A 25,791-nucleotide genomic window follows, 5' to 3' on the forward strand; every position below is an offset into this window, starting at 1 on the left:
TTTTGAACTAATTTTAAACCATGGGTTATGTACATGAGGGTTTAAACCATGGGTTAAATTTAAAACTCCTTTGTGAATTTGGGTCAAAGTGTCCGTCATTACTCTCACATGGCGCTGTCAAACGCCGCGCCAGTCACTGACGCAAGCCTACGTCAGACAAATGACGCCTCATGTGCAACAGATTAAGCGTAGCACCTTGGGTGACATTTGAATATGTTATTTTACACTAAGGTCTCTGCAATGTTGTACACCATTTGCTCGGATTCGTCTTGACTGTGCAATGAGCTCAGCCCTGTATCCGAGCTAGAGTCTGTGTCACATGACCGCGATGGCGATTTCCTATTGGTCATGTCGATGGGTGAGAAGTCATGACCGATCCCCTGATCGAGACTCGATTCCATGGAGCTATTCTTACTCCGCACGTTGTCCGGGGTCGATTGACTCTGCTCGACGCATTCGCGGATTTCGTCATCTTCAGTAGATTTGTCATGGACATCCCTCTCCAACTGCGCTAGTTCATTGGTAAGTTCGTTCAATCGGTCATATTTATCTTTAAACATATTCTCAGTGTCATGTAGCTTATCCTGCAAACTGTCAATCTCCTTGCGTTGTGCCATGCTGGTATCGGCCGACCGCTCTAACTGCGTTCGTGCAAAACCGATGTCCTTCGCTGCGCGATTGTGCATCAACTTCGTGCTACAAGCACCTCGTTTCTTTTCGTACCTTCTCGGTCTTGCGTTCGGTTTCACTTCGCCAGAATCGTCCTCCTGCTGTGACCTTTGCTGGGAAATTTCCTGGGCCAAATCAGAAACAACATCCTGAGTTTGTCTTAGTTGTTCGTCCGCGTGGAAGAGCCTGTCGCACAAGGCCGTGTATTCCTCGAAATCATGAATGGCAGCTTCGTGAGGTGTTGGTGGAACCCGCATGTTGAAATCAGGATTATGATCCTCCATGTTCATATGTTGAAAAGGGTTATCACAGTGACCTGAGCTATTACTGCCGTCAGCAACCCCATCATCATTACCCGAACCTGATAGATAGGCCTCTTGGACATAGTTCCTACCATCAACCTGCATTCTCAGGTTGTGTAACATTGTTTCATAGTTCTCAATGTCTGTGTCCACTGTGGATATTGTCTCTAGAAGATTATGCAGTTGGTGACTCTGCTTAAGAATCATCTGAATTAGAACCTCAGAGTCTTGTTCGTTTGACGGGAGTTTCGTCTTCCCTTCGACCTCCTCTGCGAGTGTTGTCGGACCTTCTGCGGTTACCTTACCGCTTGAGCTGGACGTCGACGCGCTAGAATCACAATCCAACGGCGGCGGGCACAAAATGCGGACGTCAGAGAAGCCAACGTCACTCTCATCCGCCCAACTTCGTCTCCGCTTTTCTTTCTTCTTACTCTCGCGACTACCACCACCATCACCTGGTCCACTACTAGTTTTTTTCTTCAGGTCAAAGGCCACAATACCTTTCTTGAGGTTGTACTGTCCTTGGCTGCTCACCTGCTTGGTCTTATCTCTGAGCTTAATCCCACCGCTGTCACCATCAACCTCACTGTCCAAGCTGTTGCGACGTTTGGAAATCGCGACGCTCTTCCTCAGCGTGAACTTGACGTTGTCGCGCTCCGCTCCCCACGCCTTCCACAGTTTATACATCCGCGTGCGTGGGCTGAGCTGACGCTCGCATCCTCGCCACTTCTCGAAGAGGGCGTAGCACTCGAGGTTCGCAGGGGAAAGTTCGCACTTGGAGAGTTTGTAACGGTCTTGGAGGAGAATGCCGATGACATCTTCGCATCTGGTGTGGCGGTTGAGACCTCCAACGATCTTCTCCTTTCCACCCACCCACACCGGCAATTCGTTCATCTTTTTAGCACTCTGGAGAGGACGAGTCAATACCGGTCAATACCATGAGGATACCTACAGGTGAAGAAAAAAAAGGAAAGAAAAGGAAAATTAAACATCAATGTTCATGAGGTGATTTGGATTGGGTAGATTGTGTCGGTTTATCAGATTCAAATCCCAGTCACATGAATGAACTCGACACCAGACCGATCAAGAAATGACATAGCCTCGAATGGCCAACAATCAGTCTATTTGGGGTCGACTTCGGGTCGGTTTGGCGGTGTAATTGAGGTCTGGAGTTAACCAATCTCAATTAGAGACCTAATTTTCACAAAATGAAATTTGAAGAAACCTGAAAATGACATCGTAAGTAATTCATTTTGTCTTGAAGGAGGAAAATGACTATGGAATGAAAAGATGACAGGCAACACACTACAACGTCACAATATTACTGAATAAATGTGGTGTAGCTACCAGATCCTGCATAGGTACACACACTGACCTTTACCTCAAAATATTTCCGCTTAAAGTAGCTAAACGCCGGAAACATGAGAGGAAATTTCTACCCTGTTCTAAACACCAGACACATACTTGTCTCTTGACTTGACGTCGATACTTATTTCACTTAATTGATTGGGAGTTCCAGAACTATCACACGCAATGGTAAGATGTACCTCTGTCTTGCTTGTATCAGTATATATAATTAATGTTATTCTAGTGTATGTATGACCTTTGATACGTGATATAACTTTTTGCTAAATATTCTGATTTCTTCTACCGATAAAACTATATGATTACTGTTTTCTTTGGTATACAAAGTACGTTATTTCGTTGAATACACTTTGTTTTCATGTGCTACGAAATACATGTGTAAGATTAAATGCTGATTGCTGAATTCTCAGAGAAAGGCATATGCAGTGATTCAGATTAAGTAAAAAAAAAAAAAAAAAAAACTGAAAATGCAGAATTAAGGCTCGTTCAGATATGAAGGTTAAGCAACGGTGTAAACAGGTCCTACGCGTATTCAATGAACTCTGTGATGTAAGATACAGATTTACGTGAAGCGTGTTACACTTACATCATAATTATACAGTTTATGGGTGGTATTCTCGAAAGCGGACTAACTTTAGTCCATGGTTTAATCCTCCGACTAAGTATGGAATGCCAAGTGTCCATATGAATATATTTTTGAATAATTTGATATGTCCCTAACTTACCATGATAACATAATTATTTCATAGTTATATTGTCGGTCGTTAATTATGTTATTACATTTTATTTTAATTTAGTGACAGATTAAATTATTTAAAAACATATTCATATGGACACTTGGTATTCCATACTTAGTCGGTGGATTGAACCATGGACTTAAGTTAGTCCGCTTTCGTGAATACCACCATAATTATGATTACGGCAGTTTACTACGTCATATCTAAGGGATATCTAGGGATAAAGGCCTAACCACCCAATCAATCACGTAAGAACATTCAAATTAAATCAAAGATTCGTCACTGGCAATCTTGAATTAAGCGTGACATTGTCTGCGTGACAGAATTCAGAAACGAAACTTAACACTGAGCGTGTAATGTTTCTTGTAAACAGGTGGATCAATTGACTGAAGAACAAATTGAAGGTAGGATCTTGATATTTTACATTTTCCAATATTTTCTTTCGTCCTTTCTAGAATGCATAATACATTAATATGATGCTTAAAGATAAAGAACCCATGTTGCAGTTTTAAGGTTCTAAAACTTTCCTATTCAAACAGATGAAAATAAGACACTAGTATAGAATGATTAACATGATCTAATATTCAATGATCTAGTCGGATATATATATGGTACTTATGAATGTACATGTAGCTATCATCGTCTAAATGAATTTCTATCAATGTGTTTTGATAGATGTTTCTTTAATAATAAGACAATTCTCCTTACATTTTGTAGTCCACAATTTGTGCGGTATCTCCGATTACAGACCTCCTACTATTAATTATGAGTGACTTGCAATACGCATGATTGACAAATGGTGCAAGAACTTTTGCACCAAAGTGAAGTTGACGCTAGTATATGTAATCCTTCATAATTAGGAAATGTTGATTCGTAGTCATTGAATGTTTTGACATCACTGAATGATTCTCGGACAACTAAACCCTGGTCAAATAGAGATCTCTGGCAAGGGTTGTGTTAATTTTATAAAGTGGGCATAAGCTATCTTACATGTCTCATTGTAGATTTCTTTAACATTTCTAACCTATTGGGTTGATTGGAGGGAGGGGGGGGGGCAGAATGCCCGGGACTAAATGTCCACCGTGATAGCTGTCCAGTGGTGTTAGTTGTCCGAGGCGCCATATGGTGTACGGTGTGCCCAAAGGCGACCGGGTGTAATTGTCCTAATTGTCCAAGGGGAGACAGAGGTCTATAGTGGATAGCTGTCCGTGTAAAGTTGTCCAGTGCGGAAAGTTGTCCGACCGTGTTAGTCCGGGAGTAGGTGTCCTGATACTGATTACATTTGAGTATCGTCAATCATTTTTTCAACCCACAGAATACAAAGAGGCGTTTGCCATCTTTGACAAGAACGGAGACGGTATCATTACGACGAAAGAACTGGGTGAAGTGATGACGTCATTTGGGGAATCCCCCAATGAGGGGGAGCTCCGAGATATGGTGAACGAGATCGATGTTGACGGTACTAATAATTATTTTATTTCCATTTTTTTAAATTAATCTTTCTAAAATCCACTGTCGGGAAAATGTATGCTCATACAAATGTCCTTTATTTAAAAAAAAATCAACAATTTGAGCATGATGAAAAGATAGCGGCCATTTTAAAGCCTTTAAAGCCTTTAAAGCGGAACTACACTATTTGTAGCTACTTGCGCCCTCTATACAGCTAACAATGCCTAAACGGAACCCGTTGATCCCCATGGTCCCCTTTTTCTTACGTTAATTAAGAGCTGATTTGTTGAGATAACCACCTGCCAGTGACCACGCAGGGAGGTATAATCCCTCCTGGCCATGCTAGTGTAGATAGGCTTTAAACTCAAGTTTTCATCTCCTATTCAAATGAATACGAATTCAGGAGAAATTAATGTCGTTCTTGGTGTTATGAAAGGACGTAGGAGAGATGACAGCCATTATTTCTCTGGCTGATATACTCCACCTAACATTTTACTCGGATGGACATTGAGAGATGCTCTCATTTCCATTTCACATAAAATAAATTCGAAAGAATTCGTACAAACAGAAAAACGTCTTATATTCTATTTTTTAATTTTGTGTCAGGAAATGGTGAGATCGATTTTGCTGACTTCCTGTCACTCATGGCTCGACCAATCACCGATGCGAACACGGAACAAGAAATCAAAGAAGCGTTTAGAGAATTCGATAAAGACGGCGACGGATTCATAAGGTAAACTAATCCATAGTCATGAATGTTCTCTAACCCAATTCTAACCCTACTCTACAGCACAATTGAAACGTTTGCTTAATTTACATACTATTCGCTTTTCAGTTCCCTACGACCACTATATGAATGATCTAAAATGCACGAGTTCCCTTATTTGTGTTAATTTGACTTGTACGTTGATCTCATGAATCATATTGTCTGCTCACCAACCATGCCAACACGTTGTATGAGCAGTTCTCTTTGCATGTGTGGAATACAGGAATACTAAATCCTTGGGTTTGATTCAAGGTATAAGAAATGGACAATTTTGTGATGTTTATTGAGTCCATTTCCGAAATTCCACATGAAATTCCTGAAAACACTGTAAGTCTCCATTACCATTCGGTCTTCAATTCAAATAGGCTATATAAACCATGTTCCGCAAGATGCTACATAATCACCTGCAATTAAGGCCCTCCTACTTTTAGCTGAAAAAATTGTCCGAACAATGATGATAATAATCTGAGTTTTATATACTACTTATCGACGATGTATCTTAGCACTTTACATATATATTATTACCCCGTTCACCAAAATTCAGGCTTGCCCGCATAAAATGAATGCACATTCTCCATTCCCGGGGCAGCATTTTACAGACGATCACAGTGTCCTACCGGGTTCCTAACTAACACCTGGATGGACAGTGGCAAATGTCGATGAACGTGATTAGTGTTTTGCCAAACTTCAAAAATGACGTTAGGTTGGGATTCGACCCCTCAACCCTTGGAATGAACCACCATACCACGGCATCTCCGACAACTTGACTTTAAAATGTCTCAATTACTAGAGAGTGAAGATGGAAATTGGATGACATGTAGACCTGGAAACTCGGCTGGAGATCTCTACATATGTACAGTATACATCCGGTATTACAAGGTAGTAAGGTGACCTATTTTTAACAAAGCTCACATATTGTCTTTGAATTTTGGTCTACACGTCAGTGTAACAGAGTTCCGTTATGCGATGTCGACGATCGCGGATACCCTCACCGAGGAGGAGCTTGAGGAGATGATCGAGGAGGCCGACGCTCACGGCGACGGTCAAATCAACTACGAAGGTTAGACTTTCTTCATTTTATTTCTCTCTATATAAATTACTGTTGCCTATCATAGTCGCTTCAATACCACATCTATATTTCAGATCATCATCATCATCTCATTCCCCCTCCGCTGTTTCGGAGATCAGCGATCCCATGGGCCGCAAGACAGTTAAACTGGTCACAGGAGCACAAGAGTGAAGCTAAAGAGTAACATCAAGGCAATGGACTGATAGCAGTCGATCCCGATAAGTATATTTGATAAACATAGAGCACCATCACAATTTCCTCTTCTTTTTTTTTTATTATCAGATTTCGCCAAAACGATAGCAGAAATGTGAAGGGCTTACACCATGTACGCAAACCAGCTGTGACGTCGTCACGTGACTAATGGAAGTGCCCCAGTCAGGAGCGCTGGTCGGCTGCTACTACATGGTTACCACAAGATCAATTCCAAGCGTTACGGAATTATATTTCCAGAGAATAGTCCATGTTGAATAAGGTATTTGTAGACACTTTAATGAAAGTCTACAAAATAAGTAATATACTATTTTAACTAATATGTCTTTCTTTTGCACTATTTCAGTTTCCTTTCCACATTCATCAAATTTATGGATGATGGTATTTTACATATTTTTTTTACAGAATGGCACGTAGGGTACTGTTGTGGTCTTTCTGTTACTATGAAGCTACTTTAAATGTAATACTATATAAATTTGATTAATGGTTCATGGGAAACCCAATATTAGCTTACATCATTAATTTGTAGATATGGTGATTTACATTTAAAAGTGTATAAATATTCATTATTCAAATTTCAGAATTCTCTGGAAAATGTCATTCCGTAACGCTTGGAGTTGGCCAAGTTACAAACATGACATATAATCTCTATATCAACTTGAAAGTAGCTTATTATTTTCACTTATCAAACTATTTACAACTTGTTTTCACATCAAGAGGGTAAATAACATTTTGACATGATTAATCTCTATCAAACTAAGGCGTTAATTATTGTTCTGTAAATGCAATTTAATAAGGTGACCATTTTCATCGTATAGAGGTGAACCATTGGAAAGCGTGATGTGCTCAATACAGTAATGCATTGATCCATGCGTAATGCCAGCAAACCAGATGCATGCAAACCTTCCACAATGTTCAGCTCCCCTGAATACAGCTGTCAGGTTTGTTTACATTGATATCATGACAATGAGAGACTGCCTTCTGATTAGAATGAGCCATTATGGTAAATACTTGTTAAGGTTTATTTGACCGAAATAAAACACATCCTAGAGAATGCCGTCTCCGTTGTCACACGCTTGGTGAAATTCGTGGTTCGGTTAACAATTTCAAAACGAATTTCGCGCTCGAATGCAACGCCAAGGTGTCGCCAAACAAGGGTGCATCAGAGTACCTGGTTGATATAGCACCGATAAAGAATGTGCAAGTTAGGGGTTGGTCGTGGAGCCAACACGAAAATCATTAAGGCGGGACTAAGACGCGTGTTTGAAATACCAAGGAAGCTTCAGCAATCAATAGGTTTCTTTCATCTTTACAAGGATGCCGCTGTAGAAAAGCGCAAGGCCTCTTTTGCCTCTTTCTGTCATTTCTGTAAGTCATCTAAACAATGTAATTTATTGAATTTCCGCAGACCAAAGCAGACGAAATCGGAAAAGTTTTTTTCGGGGAAGGATGATGTGTAAAGGGAGTGGGATGCCAGTGCAATCTTTATGTCATTTCAAAGAGGAAAATTGTATATATATATATATATATATATAAAACATGTATATGACAGTGTACGTAGTACTATACTTTCGTCAGTTCTACACGATCTATACTTGGTTGTTTCACAATAAATGGAATAAATATGAAAACCACACACCGTTTCCGTAATGGCTTATGAATACGAAGTTCGGGTAATCTAGATTATTATGGTGTTAAGGTAGAAAGTAATTTCGTGAGTGTCATTAATATTCATTCTATGCCCCTTTGAAAGAAAGTCATAATTTAAACGTCCCCTCAAATTATCATTTTTCAAATGCTCTTATAATTATATATTATGATTTTATGACAAGAAATAGCTGAATGGAATTTGTCTTGACTCATGCCACATGACTGTATGTATAGTGTGTATCCTGTATGTGCTTGTCATGAAAAGTTTTCATGATTCCAAAACGTCACCACTCACCAGTCATCATGATCATGATCATAGAAAGCAGGAAATTCCTAAGGACCACTTCCCAAATTACTTCCAGACAATTTCGTGCGATGTTTTAGCATGCCCAGAACTGACCTTTATCATTAAAACCTCAAAGTGTGTGTGTGTGCGTGCGTGTGTATTAACTTCCCCCACCCCCCACCCCCCCCCAAAAAAAAAAAAATCATGAGAGGTTTGGAAGGCTTTATTATGTATATGAATGACAGAGTTGCATGTACATGATGATAACACCGAAATCCACCCCCCTCCCCTCTCATACATTTTGAGAAAGTTTCATGTCGGGGAAAATATCTGGATCTGCAGTTACAAGCTGTGGTCAGCTTATAATTGAAGTCACGCGAGTGAGTGAGTCGCATGCGGCTTACGACTTTGTTGACTCTTTAGTGGTCGATACTGATCTATACCTTGAAGAAACCGCAACAATGTCAGGCTTGATACACCTGAGCGGAAGTCTGGAACAGTCTTTGTGATCAAGGTAACTTTACTTAAAAGGTATAACAAAGTTTTGGTATGGGGTCATGAATTTGGTTCAATTAACATATTGGAAGCATATGCGTTCCTACAATATACATTGATCGTTGTCGCGGTTGAAATCGAGTCTAAAGTTATGAAATTATAATTAATAAACTCTATATGTTGTATAGCTCCCTCCCAAGGTCAAATATTAATTTAGCTATGAAACAATGTTTCTTGACTAAAATCGACCGATTGGCTATTCCCGTTTGGAAATTATATAACCCAATTACATATTCTGAGATTGTCATGGTCGCAGCTACCATTGTATATGGCCATAGGCGCTATTTGAAATTTATCAAAATTTACCGGGAGCTGACATGAGGAACAATGGAGCTATGTTTCGGGAATAATCTCGTCGCAAAGATTACATCACTGCTAGGATATAGTATGCAAGCACATACTCCAGAGAATGACAGACAAAGGTCCGGCTCAAGAATTTATGGAATTGTCTTTAATTTAATAATTATTACTTTCAATAGTATTATTGCCATTTACTATTATCATCATCGTCAATATTATTACCATCTTCATCGTCAGTTTTCTCAGTTTTCCCCTATTAAAAAAAATACTGTAAACACCACAAAATTAATGAGATTTCTTTCTTTCTTTTACTTCTTCTTTAATAGCTATCTTTTCTTTGTTATATATATTCTTCTGCGTCGTGTCAACAATACTTGTAATTGTTTCAGGATTGTATCGAGAAGATTAAATGAAGAAGGCCTATCAAAAGACAACGCAAGGACAAACCATAAGAGGAGGAAATAATTATATCGTCAACATCTACATGTAGATGTTTCTTAACGAGTCACTGAATTGGTGCTAAGTACCTATTCAAGACACATTTGATGACGTTAATAGACAGGGATTATCCTAATCCGTCCTGATCCAAAGCGGATATGATCTGCTTGGTCGATGTCGCGTGTTGGAGGAAGCCTTGGTGTTTGATCGGAGAAACATTAACAGAAAACGAATTCATGAATGAAAAAGAGGATGTGATAATAATTTGAAACTAGATCGATAGAGAGAAGAAGAACCCAAAAAGTGATATAAATTGAGTGAAGCGGTAGAGAGAGAGACAGAAGAGGGATAGAGATGCGAAAAGTCAATACAGATGGACAGGAAGGGGGTGGGGCGAAAAGTGACGAGACAACACGAGAGAGGCATGGTATACCAATATAGCCATATTATGTGACAAATTGTGTCCATGAAATACACGTGAAAGGAAAGAGATGACAAATGAGAGAAAAAAAGAAGGAGAAGAGAGGGAGAGAGAGAGAGAGAACAAGGGAGAAAGAGAAAGAGAGAGAGACAGAGAGAGGGGAAAGAAGAAAATAAAGGGAGAGATGAGGGAGAGAGCGAGAGAGAGAGAGGGGGGGTGAGAAGAGATAGAGGGGGAAGGAGAGGGGGGAAATAAGAGAGAGAAAGAGACAGAACGAAAGAGAGAGAGAAGAGAGGGAGAGAGAGGGAGAGAGAGGAGGCGGCAGTGGTATCCGCAACAAGTGACTAATCACAGCATTTTACGCGATGGGTGAGACCATAGACGTAATACACGTTCATGTATAGCCTAAATATCATGTTCTAAAATGGCCATTAACAATGATTCGTCATACACACGACAACATGGAGTAATGGCGGTAAACCTTGATAATTAATGCTTTCCCTACATAAGGGTTGGACAACCATGGACTTCATGAACAATATGGAACTCCCTGCATGCGTCAATCTGAGTGTCAGGAGTGGGATTCGATCATGATAGAGTCAATGGTGGTGTTTGCAACATGGGAATACATTCTATTATTATGTCGGTGGTGACTGATTTGCCAGGTGCTTAATCAGGAATGAGTGGGGGATTTCCTTCGCAAAGTACCAACATTGATTACCACAGGTGTGCGTGATCGGGGCACGTTTCACAAGACCGTCATGAGTACCTGTCCGCCGACATCCCATTTATAATGTACGCGTTTTATTGGGATGTCGGTGAACTTGTATTTATGACGGTGCCCAAGACACGAAGTTACGAATACAAACGTATTATTGATTATTAATGAAATCGACTAGAAAAAATATGTGTGACAAGGGAGCTATTGATCATGGTTTAACTTCGAATTGAATATCAGGAAGATATAGAAACGCATCTTTAAAAAGTCGCAATAAGCACTAGCGAATCAACCTGGTTTTTTTAACCAGGGACCTCGAGGTTTCTAAGCCATCGCGCATCCTCTCAAATTCGGTTGCAAGCGTAACGACTGAAGAAGGCCATCGGAAAAAGATAGACAGAACACAATAGAAATATTGATCACTTGGATTGACTTTATGAATGAGAGACATTGTGTTCTTTAAAAGGGTATGACGTCAATTGAAATGTATCATCTCAAAAGACCATGTTTTACTACCAGAGTAACAAGACATCCCTAAAAATCAATTAGTATTAACAATATAATTATTCAATAAAACTTTAAAACATTAGTGGCCTATAATAATAATAAGGTGGGTCAAAATAGCACTTACTAACTCGGCTATGTCTCTAAGCGCTTTAAATATAAGTATGTTATTCCGGTCATCGGATTCAGGCTTGCCCTCACACAAAGTGTGCACATTCTCCACTCCATTCTCCACAGTGTTCAGCAAACTACAATGAAGTTCGCATCCTACATAGTACCTATTTAACACCTGGAAGGCAAACGCGGATTGACGTCTTGCCAAAAGACGTCAATCCGCGCTGGGATTCGAACGTTCAACCTTACCCTTGGATTGACGGTCAAGTGAATGAACCGCTATGCGAGGCACCTCTTGACAACTTAACTCTAAAATGTCTGTTTTATAAGCAAATGAAGATGGAAACTGGATGAGATACACCTGGAAACTCAGGTACAGATTTGTGCATTCTTTTTCGGTACATCCGAATATGGAGCGACTACTTTTTAACAGAGTGCATCATACTGAGTCACAATACAGAAATATGGAATTTTGTTTTGACATTAAGAAGGGACAATGAATAATCCGTTTGCATATAGCGCTTGACAAATTATGATAAAACATCCCGTTGCGCTTCCAAAGAACTTTGGAAATTATTACCCTAGCTTTAGCTCCGGCACCTGTTATCACCGCATATTGCATTTCAAGGAATAACCCTACCAGGTACCCGTTAACCTCACCTGGGTTGAGTGTGGCAAAATTGTAGAATGACGATTTGCCAAAGGTTTTTTTTTCACTCTCGTTTTATTAATTCTTTAATCATGATTTCGAAATTTTACAACATATATACCAAACATAAGTTCATAAAACCATACATGTCTTTTGTTGTTTTAAGTATGTTATTATTATGGATGTGAGTATTGTTGCAGGGATGCGAACCTCGTACCTTGTGGTTCACAGTCCGCAGACTAATTATCCACAGGACCACACTTCTACATACATAATGATGGATACAATACAGAAGACAGAAGACTGAACGGAGACAGAAATTTGGTAACTCCTAGATATAATAATACTCACTTTGAACCTCTCTTATCTTGTTATATCAAATATAAACAGTCTGACCCAAAGTCGAACATCCTTGATAAACTATTCATTTATTTTTCGTCTGAATCAAACCGAAAAACTAGTGCCAGTCCAGGTGAAATTTCTTTCTCTAAGCTATATTTCGCAGGTGCTAATATATCCGCGTAAAATAAATCCTCGGGAAGCACAAAACCAATGTAGTTCTTGAGGGCGAATGTACAACTTTTGCAGAATAGGTGGAGAGTGCTTGGAAATCGTAGTATGTCAATATCAGCGAAGTGGATTCTAAATTCTGAATCACTCCAACCAAGGACCTACGTAGAATGTATGCAATGTCACTACGCGACAAACCGGCTAGATTTCAGACTGTGGATTTACCGCGCTAGGCTTCTCCCAGGTCCTCCGAGCACGAAGTCATACAACACTAACACTTTATTATCAGCGGCGTGCGATATGTTAAAATGATACGACTGGGTGATTAAGGCTACGAAGTGTGACCTGTCAGAAGGTATGTAAGTCCCCCTTGTCACTGGTTGACTGGCTTTACGAACAATAGAAGGCAAATCGCCTAATCGATGAACGTCTATTCGGCAAGTGTGAACGTTCAAAAGGCTAGCTTCCAAGTTATGCCCCCTCGCTCGCTGGAAAGCTTTTGACGCCTTTTGCGAAATATAGCAAGAACCAGTTTACCCTATTGAGCTATAATCTTACGCAAAGAATAACCAACATCAGCTTCAGGTACGCCATTCTCGTTTAGGGGGTATTCTGTTTTTTGTTTAGTTCCACCTCCCACGAAATTGTACCTAATTGAGTAAGGAAAACAGGGATTGGCTTGAGTAGGGTGATGATTACATCTTTGAAGATCATTCACTCCTATCAGATATTGATTAATGATTTCTATCCGTGTAATCGGTACTTTTACAATGGGGAGCGGGAATGAAAGGAAGATATTCCAATAATATTATCAGCCATCATTTTAATAACCTAATTTCGCCTAAACTATAACGATCGTTTGCGAAAAAAAAGGTGTTCATATTATTTCAGTGTCATTAGCCAGGGTCCAGGGATTGCAAACACAGGGTCGGATATACCTAGGATTAGTATTGGCCTTCGAAGAATGTAGGCATACAACATGAATCAAATAAAAGAGACCTAAAGTCAACTGCAGTGACGTATCCAGCAAAAAGGGAAACCAAACAGAGGTTGAATATACCAGTTCGGCCAGAGGGGGTTTGAAATATACCTTGTACAATGTGTAAAAGGGAGCACACGCTAATAGAACGACGTAATGCTGGCTGGATCCACCAATCAAATATGATTCGGGTTACGATTAATTTAAAGTGTCTTAAACTGCGGTATTTCTGAATTCAATAATAAATTTACTTAATTATCATAATAACCATCCACCACTTCATCCCACAACACACACGCACACACGCCACGCACTGAAAGACCATCAGTGGATAAGACCATTACCACGGCATCAGTGAGCTCGGTAGACATTATATATCATCCAGGAAGATAAGCTCATCCCGTTTATAAAGCATCATCTAAAACAAACAATGATAGTAACAAACTAACTCATAAAAGCGCTTCAAACAAGTGAAAATAGCCCCCCCCCCCCACCCATGACCTAAACAGACAACAATTAAGAGCCCCGTATACTCCGCAAAAAGTACTTCAAACAAGTGAAAATATCCCCCCCCCCCCCTGACCAAAACAGACCACGATTAAGAGCCCCGTATACTTCCTAAAAAGTACTTCAAACAGGGGGAATAGCCACTTGACCATTGCCTATAAGCAATAAGCCTTCTTAAAGACTTGATACTTGAGTGGTCCATTGAGATTCAAAGACAAGTTACTGTAATCCTTGGTGTAGCGTGCGTCCATCCATTGAGAGGGCCTTTGTACGATGGAGGGGGCGGTCTTAATTACTCGGAAAATGGATTTCGACTTTACAAATGTATTTACAAGGCTGATTAAGGGGATGGTGCAAGGGGCGCTCCAGGGCCCTTTTTCAGAAAACTCGTTATCAAACACAAACGCTAAATGTCAAATTTGCTCTCAACCAATCAAATTCTACAATTTCAGTAACTTATAACAGTTACTATAACTTCTTATTGATACCAAGTTTCATGAAACAAGGCGAAGGTGTTTTCATTTTCAAGTCTCTTTTCCCGCATTTTCTTTCTTGTTTCCCTTTTTTGTGTATTTTGTATTTTCCCTTCTCATTACTCTATGAACTTATTTTAATTCTATCCCCTTGTGCCTCAGAATAGTTTACTCCACTCCCTGTAATACTTGTTTGGTTTGAAGATGGTGTATCCTTCTAAGGATTTCAAGAGTGGATTAGAAAGGGGGTTACATCACACCCTTGAGGTTCCTATCTAGGCTTAAATGAAGCCATTGTCTGGATGGTAGTACACTTGAACTTCATCTGAATCCAAATTGACGAAAGCTCCTCTGAACAATCGTTTTCTTCTAAAAAGCCAAAGAGCAAATTTGGATTCACTCGACTGCGTTCATATGTACTTGAAACTGATGTCTTAATTGCGATGTAAACACTGGTAAATAGAACACAAACTTGACATCGGAAGTGTAGACACGACTCAAGTGTAAATGCTCATCAAATACCCAACCAAAAGTTAAAGTAAGGGATTTTAAAAGATTGTAAAGGCCTTGCTATTTATCTTTGTAAGAGCAAGTTTATCTATCATTTTCTGCGGTCCTCTTTTTGTATATTTTATATTATATTTATTAATTCATCAGTATTATTATATTATTAATTTATTTTTCTTGGGAGGGGGATCTCGGGCATCTGATACATACAGTGTTTCTCACTATAACATTTCCATTGTGTCTGACCTAGTATGTTGTAGATACTGTTCAGTTGGCACTCGACGAATACAGTCTAAAGCACGTTTTAAAAACACAAAACATTTGATTTGTTATCTTCTTTTACAATATTCATCAGATTTTAACATTCGAATGAAAATAGATTTTGAAGAGGAGCGGAAATTCACTCAGATAACCAACCAAATGTTAAAGTAAAAGTAAAATGAATGAATCAGACTCTGATTTTGATATGTCAATCAACTTTCAACTCGTTGTCCTTTTTTCACAAAGTGACGCTTTCGCTTACTATACCTAAACTCGTGCATTTATTTATGAATGGACCTTAATTGAATCATGTCACCGTACAAAACAGGATGCCCGGTATAAGGAGCTGTATTCTTTCATTTTAATGCGTGCGATGGATGATGAGGAAAGAATACTTTACCATTCAACAGCTTTCAAGTTATACAATGGTTCTATTTTAGTCACTTAATCCTAATAGACACTGTTGACATGATTAAAGTTCTGTTTTTAAGAAACTCAAATCAGTTTGACAGATTTCCTTGAATAGTATCGAATATAGAGCAATTTACTTCAGTCATACATCAGTAAATTGCCCCGACTCCATTTTTCTCTCTCTCTCTCTCTCGACTTTGGATTAAGAAAGAAATGGAAGATGGGAAAATATGACGGGGAGAAACTGAGTTCTGTGATATTGATGGTTTACATGGACCAGACACTATTACAAAATATGTACTAATTGCAGGCTTGCATCTAACACGGATACAAATCATCTTTAGTCCCCCTTTCCTTTAATCAGTTAATTTAATTTATTTTGAAAGGTTAATGCGACCCTGCTCTCACGTCTAGGTCCATGGTTGATGTGAATATACCGGTTTACTAACATATTCAAATTGTATGCGCAATTTTTAAACAAAGGTTGTTTTTGACATCCTGAAGGCTTGCCCGACATAGCAACACATAACGTATGCAGACTGAATTCCAAATTGTAGTCCGTTCATCAATACAATTTATTGGAAAAACTCGATCGTCACTAGGGCCCTAGGAAATAAACGTTAATGAATTTGAATATGTAAACCGGTCTATTCGCAAAAAATAAAACCGGGGCTCAAGTTGTGTTTGGTTGGGGCCATTTTGGTTTCCCCTCTCAATACTAACATGATCAATAACACACTTAACCCGTTGACTACTGAATTCTCTAATTCCCATAGACTTAACACAGGGACCACCAGGTTCCAGTAAACAATGGGTTAATTGCCAAGTTAGGCAAAATTCTGACAAATCGAACAATGAGTATGAAGACCAGAATAAGAGTATTGAATTGTTACATCTACCCAGTACTTATGTGTGGTAGTGAAACATGGACTTTAGCCTCTGATAACTATAAAAAGCGTTTGGAAAGTTGCGAAATGTGGTTTTTAAGAAGAATGATGAAAATCCCCTGGACTGACAAAGTTAGTAATGGGGAAGTTCTTACACGAGCTGGAGTGTAAAGGAAAATGATACGTGAGATGTTGATTAGGCAGTTGAAGTTCATGGGTCACATTACACATAAAGAAGGCCTAGAGAATCTTGCTTTGACAGGGAAAATTGTGGGAAGAAGGAGTAGGGGAAGATGGAGGATACTTTGGATGGACAGTCTGCAGAAATTGTTGGAAGAGAGAGGAGTGAAAGAACTAGGAGTGGCACTAATACAGAAGGCTAGGAGCCGAGGGTTGTTGAACAGCATGATCGCCAAAGTCAAACGATGTGGCACTTAGAGAAAGAAAAGAATTGCCCCTGTGCCTGTTTTGTCAATGCTTTATATTACATTTCAGGACTCTAACAGTTTTCGTTTGCTCTCGCCAAAACACACTATAATAGAGCTTAAGAAGCCATCGCCTCGAAGGCTAAACAGGGGGTTTAAAACTCCTTGAATGGCTGAAGATAATAATAGGTTAATTAGACTGGTTTTCGAGGGTCGAGCATAAACACGCCATTTAAGAAGGAAAAGATGCTTCCGATTTAACAAATCCGTTCACTCAAAAGGCCGAGTTTTTGTCAGTCAAGATTATGTTAAGCCTCAATATAATTGTCTGATCTAAAAATGAAGAACAGACAATGAGGATGGAGATCGTGAAGGGCGCTTTCAAGATTTTGCAAGTAGCCCTTTTTAAGTTTTTATAAAATCAAGCCCCGAATTCGTAATTAATCTGACAGGGAATTTTGGAACATTGTTTCCATGTCGTAACGATGTATACCCATTAGATACTTCACAATACTGATAGAAAGATGTGTAACCTTTTTACGACATAAAGACATAACGATATAAGGAGTCCATGAAGAAAACTGGGGGTAGAGAGAGAGAGAGAGAAAGAGATAGAGAGAGGGAAAGAGGGGAATAGGTAGAGCTGGTATGAAAAGGCACTACAAATTATTCAATTCCACAATAATGATTAGGCAATTGTTATTTTTAAATGTTTTTTCCTTTTTTCTTTTTTTCTTAACAAAATTAAATTCATGAAAATGGATTTGCAACCAAATTACTTTCCACCAGCACACATTGCAGAGAATGTGCAGCGTGTGCATATCTGAACATAGTACATTTTGGGGGGGGGGGGGTGTTTCACAGGGACTAAGTTGGACTTAACTATGGCAGGCCGCAGTGGCGGATCCAGGGGGAGGCCCGAGGGACCCGCCCCCCCCCCAAAAGTATATTTTTACATTTTTAAACTTTAATTTTACCCTTTTTTTGGGAGATGCCCCCCCCCCCCCAAAGCGAATTTTCGGCCGGCGCGATTTCCAAATTTTTGGGATTAAAAAAAAAATCACAAGTGTAAATTCTGTCGATTTGTGACCACGATTTATTTGTCCCTTGAGAAACCAATGTCAGTAATGGTTAGAGGAACTAGTGGCATGTACGGCCGGCCATAGTTAAGTCCAACGTAAAGTCGATCTTAGTCTTTGTGAAACACCCCAGGTGTCTATTTCAATGTTTATCTAATATTAGTATGGATGTTCGTATTAACATGGGGATCATAATGTGTGTTGTCACTTCGATTTCACGTTGATGCAATGCATGCGTTAGAATCATTCTTGTTACGCATCAATCAATATCTATTTATCAGCATCTATACTTAGATCTCATACGGCCAAATACAATAGATAGAGATCTTTTAAGAACATCTATAAGGAATGTTGATCGATTTTTGTGTCTCGGAAGTGAATACAGGCACCTGTTTGTTATTCTTAACACTTTAGCTCGGAAGCGGGGGGGGGGGCAGAAAGAGAAAGTGAATTGAAGGGGAAAGAGCAGTCGAAACCGAGTTGAATTATTCTAGAATAGCGATGGCATCGGAGAGTAAAACTTGTCAGAACAACAACTAAAATTTAATTCAACAAATTAAATTGCATTAGCCTTTATTAAGCAGCCGTTGTTTATTTTGGGACACGTCATTATACTAGAAATAAGACTTAAAATAGATAGGGTGTGTGTTATGTGAATGCACATTGTATACGTCTAAACATCCGTAGGACATAGAACAAATGACACTACGAATTTAGGCAGAAATTAGCCTACACAGTTGTATATTGTATATAGCAGCGTTAGGAGTACACACATTAACAAATACTATAATTGACAAATATTGGTAATAACAGATGTTAAGATGTTTGGAAATAGAATCCCCAACCCTTAATCATTATTTATGATTCCGAATGAATCATTTTAATCCTACATAAAAATCTTCCTCCTCTCCCCATTTTAACCGCACAAACCAACATTTACGTGTATCTGTAAATGCATCCACATCACACCAGGAGGAGGGAGAAGGGGGAGGGCAGAAGGGTATGTGGGTGTGGATGTGGGGGTGGTCATGGTCTGGGAGACAGGTAACTGCCAATAAACTAATAAGGTTACCTACAAAGCGAGCATAGATTTTTGTATCGTTAATTACACAGAATAATTAATAGGACTGTTTCGATTTCTTCTGATACGCAGTTTAGTCGAATCGATAAAAGTTTCGCTTCACCTAATTATGTTCGTTTGGTCTTTAAGAATGCAACGGCGACTTTTCACATGTGTAGTTTTACACCCGATCTCATGATCTGTCTGACATTACAGAACAATCCTATTACATATCATTGATTCGAAGTTTTAAAGCCTTCTCTAAAAGCTTCTTGACTCTTGACTACCCCTTGGATGAATACGTGCTCAATATGAATACAATAATCCTGCATTGTTATTATTATTAAACCGGTTGACACTTTCCTGAAACAATTTTACTCACCAACATTCTCTGTAACGGTACATGTTCCAAAATGTAGACACAATAAAAGGGAATAGATGTCATGTTTGGATCTTCGTCAGGAAGAAACAGCAAATATTGTAGGTTTATTGAAAAAGCTAGCTTCCTATTTCATTCTGCCTTGTTTATGAAAGAGATAATATAAACTAGAAAGTCATACAGGATTTGACCCTCATTTCGCTCGAGACGTTGTTTGACTGAATTTTGGTTTCTGTGGGACTTAATTCTCAACTGTAATTTCGAAGCTTTGCATTTATATCAATGCAATGCCTGTTTCATCTGTGACATCACTGTGACAAGAGCTAGCAGAGTGCACTATGACATGACTGACAAAGAAAGCGGACAAAATATACAGTTCCTCAATTAGACAAAGGAACATCCCTTGTATAGAACAGGTGTCATATGCATATTCACCTGGTCTACATATTTTTACATAATAGCAGTGAAGGGATGTTCCTTTGTCTACCTGAGGAACTGTATATTTTGTCCGCTTTCTTTGTCAGTCATATTCATAGTGGTGCGATCGAGCTTAGTCTAACGACCCACCACGCCCCATTGCTCGCTTTTAATAAACCCTATTTAACACATCTTTTGCAGACACGCTCAATCCCAGTGGGATATCACATCGATATCATCACCAATACAAGCTTATACTGTTTCTATTTTAGAACCAGCTTATTCATTCAACAAAGATTTATCGAAGAAAGGGAGGGGTATAACCGTCTGGTCAACACTCTCCATCCACTCTGAACACTGACCGGAAAATATTGGTGTGAATTCGGTCATTGGTGATGGCAATATTTGCGTTTGTTCCTACTTATATCAAATGAAAATTATTCACGAGGAAAATTATTACACAGAAAATTGGTACGCCTCAGATAAAACCATCACCCCGAAATCATCATCAAAATGCTAGAGTGAATTTGAATCTATGATTTGTGAAATAATCCCAGGAATTTCAGGAAACCATTTCTAAATTCTTCTCATTCCTAATTACTATGAACTCTACTGGTCCCAGTTTATTCCATTTTAGAAAGAGATTCTGGTGCCCTTGACTAAAATTGATAAATATCAGGATAAATATTAACCCTTTGCTTACGGGAATCTGGTGGTACCTGTGTTAAGCTTATTGGACCTATACAAGTCAGTGGTCAACGGGTTAAACGTGCCCACATTCAAATGTTTTTCCACGATAAGAATATCATCCTTTTCACGATAAAGATCTGACTGCTTTCCGTAGGAATCAGAAGTGACGGCTAAGCAGTTAACTGGGAATCATAAATCCAGTATGTCATGTGTGGGAGGGCTTCTCATTCCAGAGGCGAATCGTAGGCCCATTCTTTGAGGGGGTAACGGAATGATGATAGGGTAGGGGCGGTCTTACTCGGAAAAGCAAATCGACAAGGCGTCTGATTAGAGAGTAGGGTAGATGATCCAGGAGTATTCTTTCTTTGTTTGGTCATTTTCCTAATTTCCCCTTTTCCCCTCCATTTCCTCGTTTTGTCATTCTTTTTTATTATAGTTTCCACCACTCGATTGCAGGGAGGGGGGGGGGGTATATAATGCACGATTTATTAAACGCTTAAACATAATACCATAAAGTTTTAATCCTGTCAGTCTCTGGTTGTTTTCGGTAGTTCCTAGATCAGAGTCAGACCCTCTGTCATGCAAATACGCCTGACAAATGTGTGTGCCTGCATACTAAGGGGAGGGGGGGGGGGCATCCCCTTGTGCCCCTGTGTCTACGCCACTGCATGAATCTGTCCGGTGGTGGGAAAGCTTTTCCAAAAAAGGCGGATTCCAAAAAATAAACAGTTACTGACACGCTGCGAATGGGAGACATATGTATTGCATTCCGGAGGGATCTCCTGCAGCCGCAGATGACAGAGATATGTGAAATATTACTGATAGACCTAGACAAGGGTACAATTTTGATCAAATCATGAAATACTGTTTCATGTCCATAGAATCGTATTCAATATGTGGAGGTGTCGTGGTATTACCACTGGTATAGTGTTTTGTTCACTTGACTCTCAATCCAAGGGTTGAGGGTTCGAATCCCAGCCTGGCACTAACGCCCTTTGGCAAGACATTAATCCACATTAGCCACTCTCCACCCAGGTGTAAATGGGTACCTGACAATTGCTCGGGTAATATTGCAAGGCCCTCAAGAAGAACAGCATCAATGCTGATTAGGCTTCCATGTGTATACAAAATTATTATTACTATCATTACCATTATTATCATTATTGTTGATATATCATATTATTATTCAAGAGAGGTCTAACAACAAAGTAACTGGTCTTCGAAATTTACTTTTATTCGTTTATTAACTTTTCCATTATGACTTGGTGTGACCGAGAGGCATGGGTGTCGATCCTTACGTAATACCTATTGTTCAGGGGGGGGGGGGGATGAATGAATAGATCATCCCCCCTGAACAATAGGTATCTATTACAGATCGACACCCATGCCGAGAGGCGAAGACAGTACAAGTGCGAACGGTCGTTTTTTCGGAGAATACAAAGTTAGATCAAACTTAGATCAAAGTTAGATCACATTTACCGATTTCTCATTGAACTTTATCAAGAGTTTGTCAACAACCACTTATCCCATCCCTCTGTACATATTCCTCTTCTATATGGTTCGGACGCCAAGTCCGTTACTATGGTAACGGTAATCCAAGAGTTGCAATTGATCACGGACGCCTAACAAGGGATCTAGTGTGGAAGGGCTTGGGTATCAATCGTCGTTGAATCAAAAAGGTGATATTTAATCCCAAAGGAATTAATCACGGTTGGTGCTTGAGAAGATAAAGTACACAAGTTGTGTTTACGTTGTCTTGTACTTATCAGCTTTGCACAGTTATAGTTGATTTTTTCTCTTCGGTGACTATAGCTTTGCATTAATTGAGGTCATCGACTACCATTGGCCACCATGTTCATCGCGTACATTTATTAATATAATTCATATTATAGATTATATGAATAATTACGTTATACTAAAGTCTAACTTCATAAGAAAGACATATCATTCATCGACCTTTTATTGATTACCGTCATCCCAAATTCCAAATTGACTACAAGCAGACAAGTCAACAGGGTAATCTGAAAGAGTTCCCATTTACAATGCTTGCACCATTCTCATTCATTAGCATACGTGTTTTTTTTTTGTATTTTAATATAAATTTTCGGGGCCTGGCCATTCATCAAGAGGGCTGGGAGTTGGCTGAAGAAGATTCGAGCACTGATTAAGAATTAAAAGAGAGGCCTACATACTAGTACCTGTTGCTAGATTCTTAAATGAAACTTTATTGAGGAAAGAAGAAAAAAGGCTACACATGGAAAAGAAAGTAAGAATACGTGTATGCCTATAATATGCCTATTTATTGTATTCAAGAACATTCGAACAATAAAGGTATGGAATCAAAGACTATCGGGCCTTCATTCTATAAAGTGTGTCAAGCAGACGATCCAAACTGCAAATTGGCGGGAAAAACATTAATGGTTAAATTGATCAAAACTGACAGAAGTGTGAAAAGAGGGGAGGATTATGGGACGGGTCAAATGAGGTATCGTGACATCTGAGAGAGAGAGAGACAGAGAGAGACAGAGGGAGAGAGAGAGAAGAAAAAACAGGAAAAAGAGAGACCGAGAGAGAGAGAGACAGAGAGACAAACAGACAGAGTGGGAGAGATTTGGTGGGGGTGAAGATTAGGAAGATGGGGAGAAGGAGGAGGGAGAGCAATATATATAGAGAGAAAGAGGAAGACATAGCCAGAGAGAAAGAGAGAGCTAGTAATTTACTTCGACCATAATTCCGAATGATGGATGATAAATCAGGCTGGCACGAAGTACGAACATTAGAAGCATTTTTATCATAAGTTGTTTAATGTTTGGAAGCAGAGAGGTACAACGGCTGCCATCTGATGATAGACATGCAACTCCTTCGAGACGAGAATTCGAGTTTTGTTGTTTCTAGATATGTTTATGTTCTCTATCACACGTCGCATAAACACATGCATCACATTCATATCAAGGAAGTTATAAATCTACAGACCTACCATATTCCAGTGAAACAAACCCTGAAAGAAAGCGCCCTCCCCCCCCCCCCAAAAAAAAAAAAAATCACAAACACACACACGAATCGAAACTCTACTGAATTATTTACAACATTGAAGTTTAAACGTGTGAGGTGTTTGTATTTGCGTGTATTTTGGTTGAGGTGGTGGTGGGGGGGGATTTAGATATTTACACTGTTCATTTTACTTTCTTTTTCTTTTCTTTTTTGTCACAGGTGAATTATTAGTCCATAAGGACGGTTGTCGCGAACACCATTTGCTCATATACATCAAACACCTGCTATATAAGAGCGCAAATAAAAATGACATAACATCAGGAGGGGGGGGGGGGGGGCTAGCAAAAGCAAGAGAGAGCAAAGAAAGAACCATAACGAATCTTCTTGTTAAATGGGTGTTTAACTTGTATGTTTGAATTGACATCGTTTTTGTGAATATTTACGCTGTGGATTTGCTTTCCAGTGATCTTCAAAGGAGAAGGAAAAACAAGGAGAAGAAAAGATCCTTTTAATATATTACTTTGTTTTGGAATAGTTGTTGAAGTTTGATATTTGAAAAGTCCTTGGCCTCGCACATGTAGCAGTTTCCGACAAATCATAGTTTGATATCCAATCCAACCCAATCCAAAATGAATTTGAATTTTGATACAGCGCATTTCCTAGCGGTTATAAATCACTACAATAATTGTTCCACATTTTTGGATTATTTAAACAATAACATATCACTACAAGAACAAGAAAGAACCGGGCCCTGTTCATAAAACATGTTATCAACAACAGGTTATACGAACTGTTATAAACTACTGAAATCCTTGCCTTTGATTGGCTTAGAGTAAATTTGCCATGTAATTTTAGCGCTTGTTTTTTATAACAAGTTTAACGAAACAGGACCCAGGTGAGTCAGTTCAATCAATTCTCCTCTAACAGAATAACCGGGACTTCAGTAGTGTCTTTTATTTGTCGATAGGTGAAGCGGTCATTGAATTACAGTAATGTGGAAAATAAGCACAATTTTTGAAACTTATTAGAACGGTCTTGAATATCAACACATTTGATTCTTGAAGTTTTACATTACATAAAATGAAAAAGAAAATGTTCAATCACTGATGTACAGTCAATATGGCAAAGTAGATTTTCGTAAAAACATATTGGAAGTGTCTTGAATTTCAACATTTGATTCTTGTATTGCAATAATGTTAGGCAAATAATGAGTTATGCCTTCTGCGCCTGGAGCAAAGTATATTCCACGACACCCAAGACGTTGAATGAAAGGCATCTGGTAACCATAGCAACAGGAGAATGTTGATACAGATATTTGTCATGGATGTTAACAGTCGCAAGGATTATCAATCAGAAAGGTCATGACCTTGAACGGCCTCCAACCGCGTCCGTCGAATTGAAATGTTTATCAAATATCACACAGGTCTCCATCGAAAGTGTCAAACTTTAATGGGAAAGCAAATGATTTCCAATTGTAGATAAGCATTTCATTCAGATGGCGTCATATATTTCAGAAACGTATCTCAGTTTTATGTCATTTGATATAAACAGCAAAACAAATAGGTGACAGTCTATATTATGTTACACACGTACAATTCAAGTTTTATGTATAATACAAATTTAAAAAATGTTTGGTTTTATGAACTTATGTTTGTGATATATGTTTGTGATATATGCTGTAAAAGTTTGAAATCATGAAGCAATAATTAATCAAACGAGAGTTGAAAAAACAGCACCACATGTCCCCCTTTTCTAGAGTAGGACTAGCCTATTTGGGGTTTTAATTTTATTATAAAGACGTTTGATACATATATGCATCAACGATTCAATTTCAGGTACCAGTTTCATTCTTAACGACCCTACCCCCTTATCATATCCCACCCGAAAGTTCAAACACACACACACACACACACACATAAAAACATACAAGATAAAGCAAAACAACAATTTTAAAACAATGGAAAATTTCAAGAATGGCGTGGATCTTCTTACCTTCGTGGAAAGATGATCTCT

At 39.0% G+C, this 25,791-nt stretch overlaps 2 protein-coding genes across 3 annotated transcripts; one reads left to right on the forward strand and one right to left on the reverse strand.

Moving 5' to 3' along the window:
• Positions 1-25,791, reverse strand: LOC100890880 (ras association domain-containing protein 10). Of its 2 annotated transcripts, none has more exons than XM_030989652.1 (2): positions 25,771-25,791; positions 1-1,919 (listed from the first exon to the last, which is right to left on the reverse strand). In XM_030989652.1, the coding sequence occupies exon 2, from the start codon at positions 1,863-1,865 to the stop codon at positions 222-224; it is 1,644 nt and encodes a 547-aa protein (XP_030845512.1). In that variant the 5' UTR covers positions 1,866-1,919; positions 25,771-25,791; the 3' UTR covers positions 1-221. The 2 variants fall into 2 exon arrangements, with proteins under 2 accessions (XP_030845512.1, XP_003724063.1); XM_003724015.3 differs by lacking the exon at positions 25,771-25,791 and adding an exon at positions 12,554-12,959.
• On the forward strand, positions 2,435-8,203 carry LOC588327 (calmodulin-alpha). Its single transcript, XM_788017.5, has 6 exons — positions 2,435-2,507; positions 3,447-3,477; positions 4,389-4,532; positions 5,129-5,255; positions 6,233-6,348; positions 6,640-8,203. The coding sequence occupies exons 1-6, from the start codon at positions 2,505-2,507 to the stop codon at positions 6,666-6,668; spliced, it is 450 nt and encodes a 149-aa protein (XP_793110.3). The 5' UTR covers positions 2,435-2,504; the 3' UTR covers positions 6,669-8,203.

Source organism: Strongylocentrotus purpuratus, unplaced genomic scaffold, assembly GCF_000002235.5.
Source record: "Strongylocentrotus purpuratus isolate Spur 01 unplaced genomic scaffold, Spur_5.0 spur5_scaffold_18, whole genome shotgun sequence".
Classification (NCBI taxonomy): domain Eukaryota; kingdom Metazoa; phylum Echinodermata; class Echinoidea; order Camarodonta; family Strongylocentrotidae; genus Strongylocentrotus; species Strongylocentrotus purpuratus.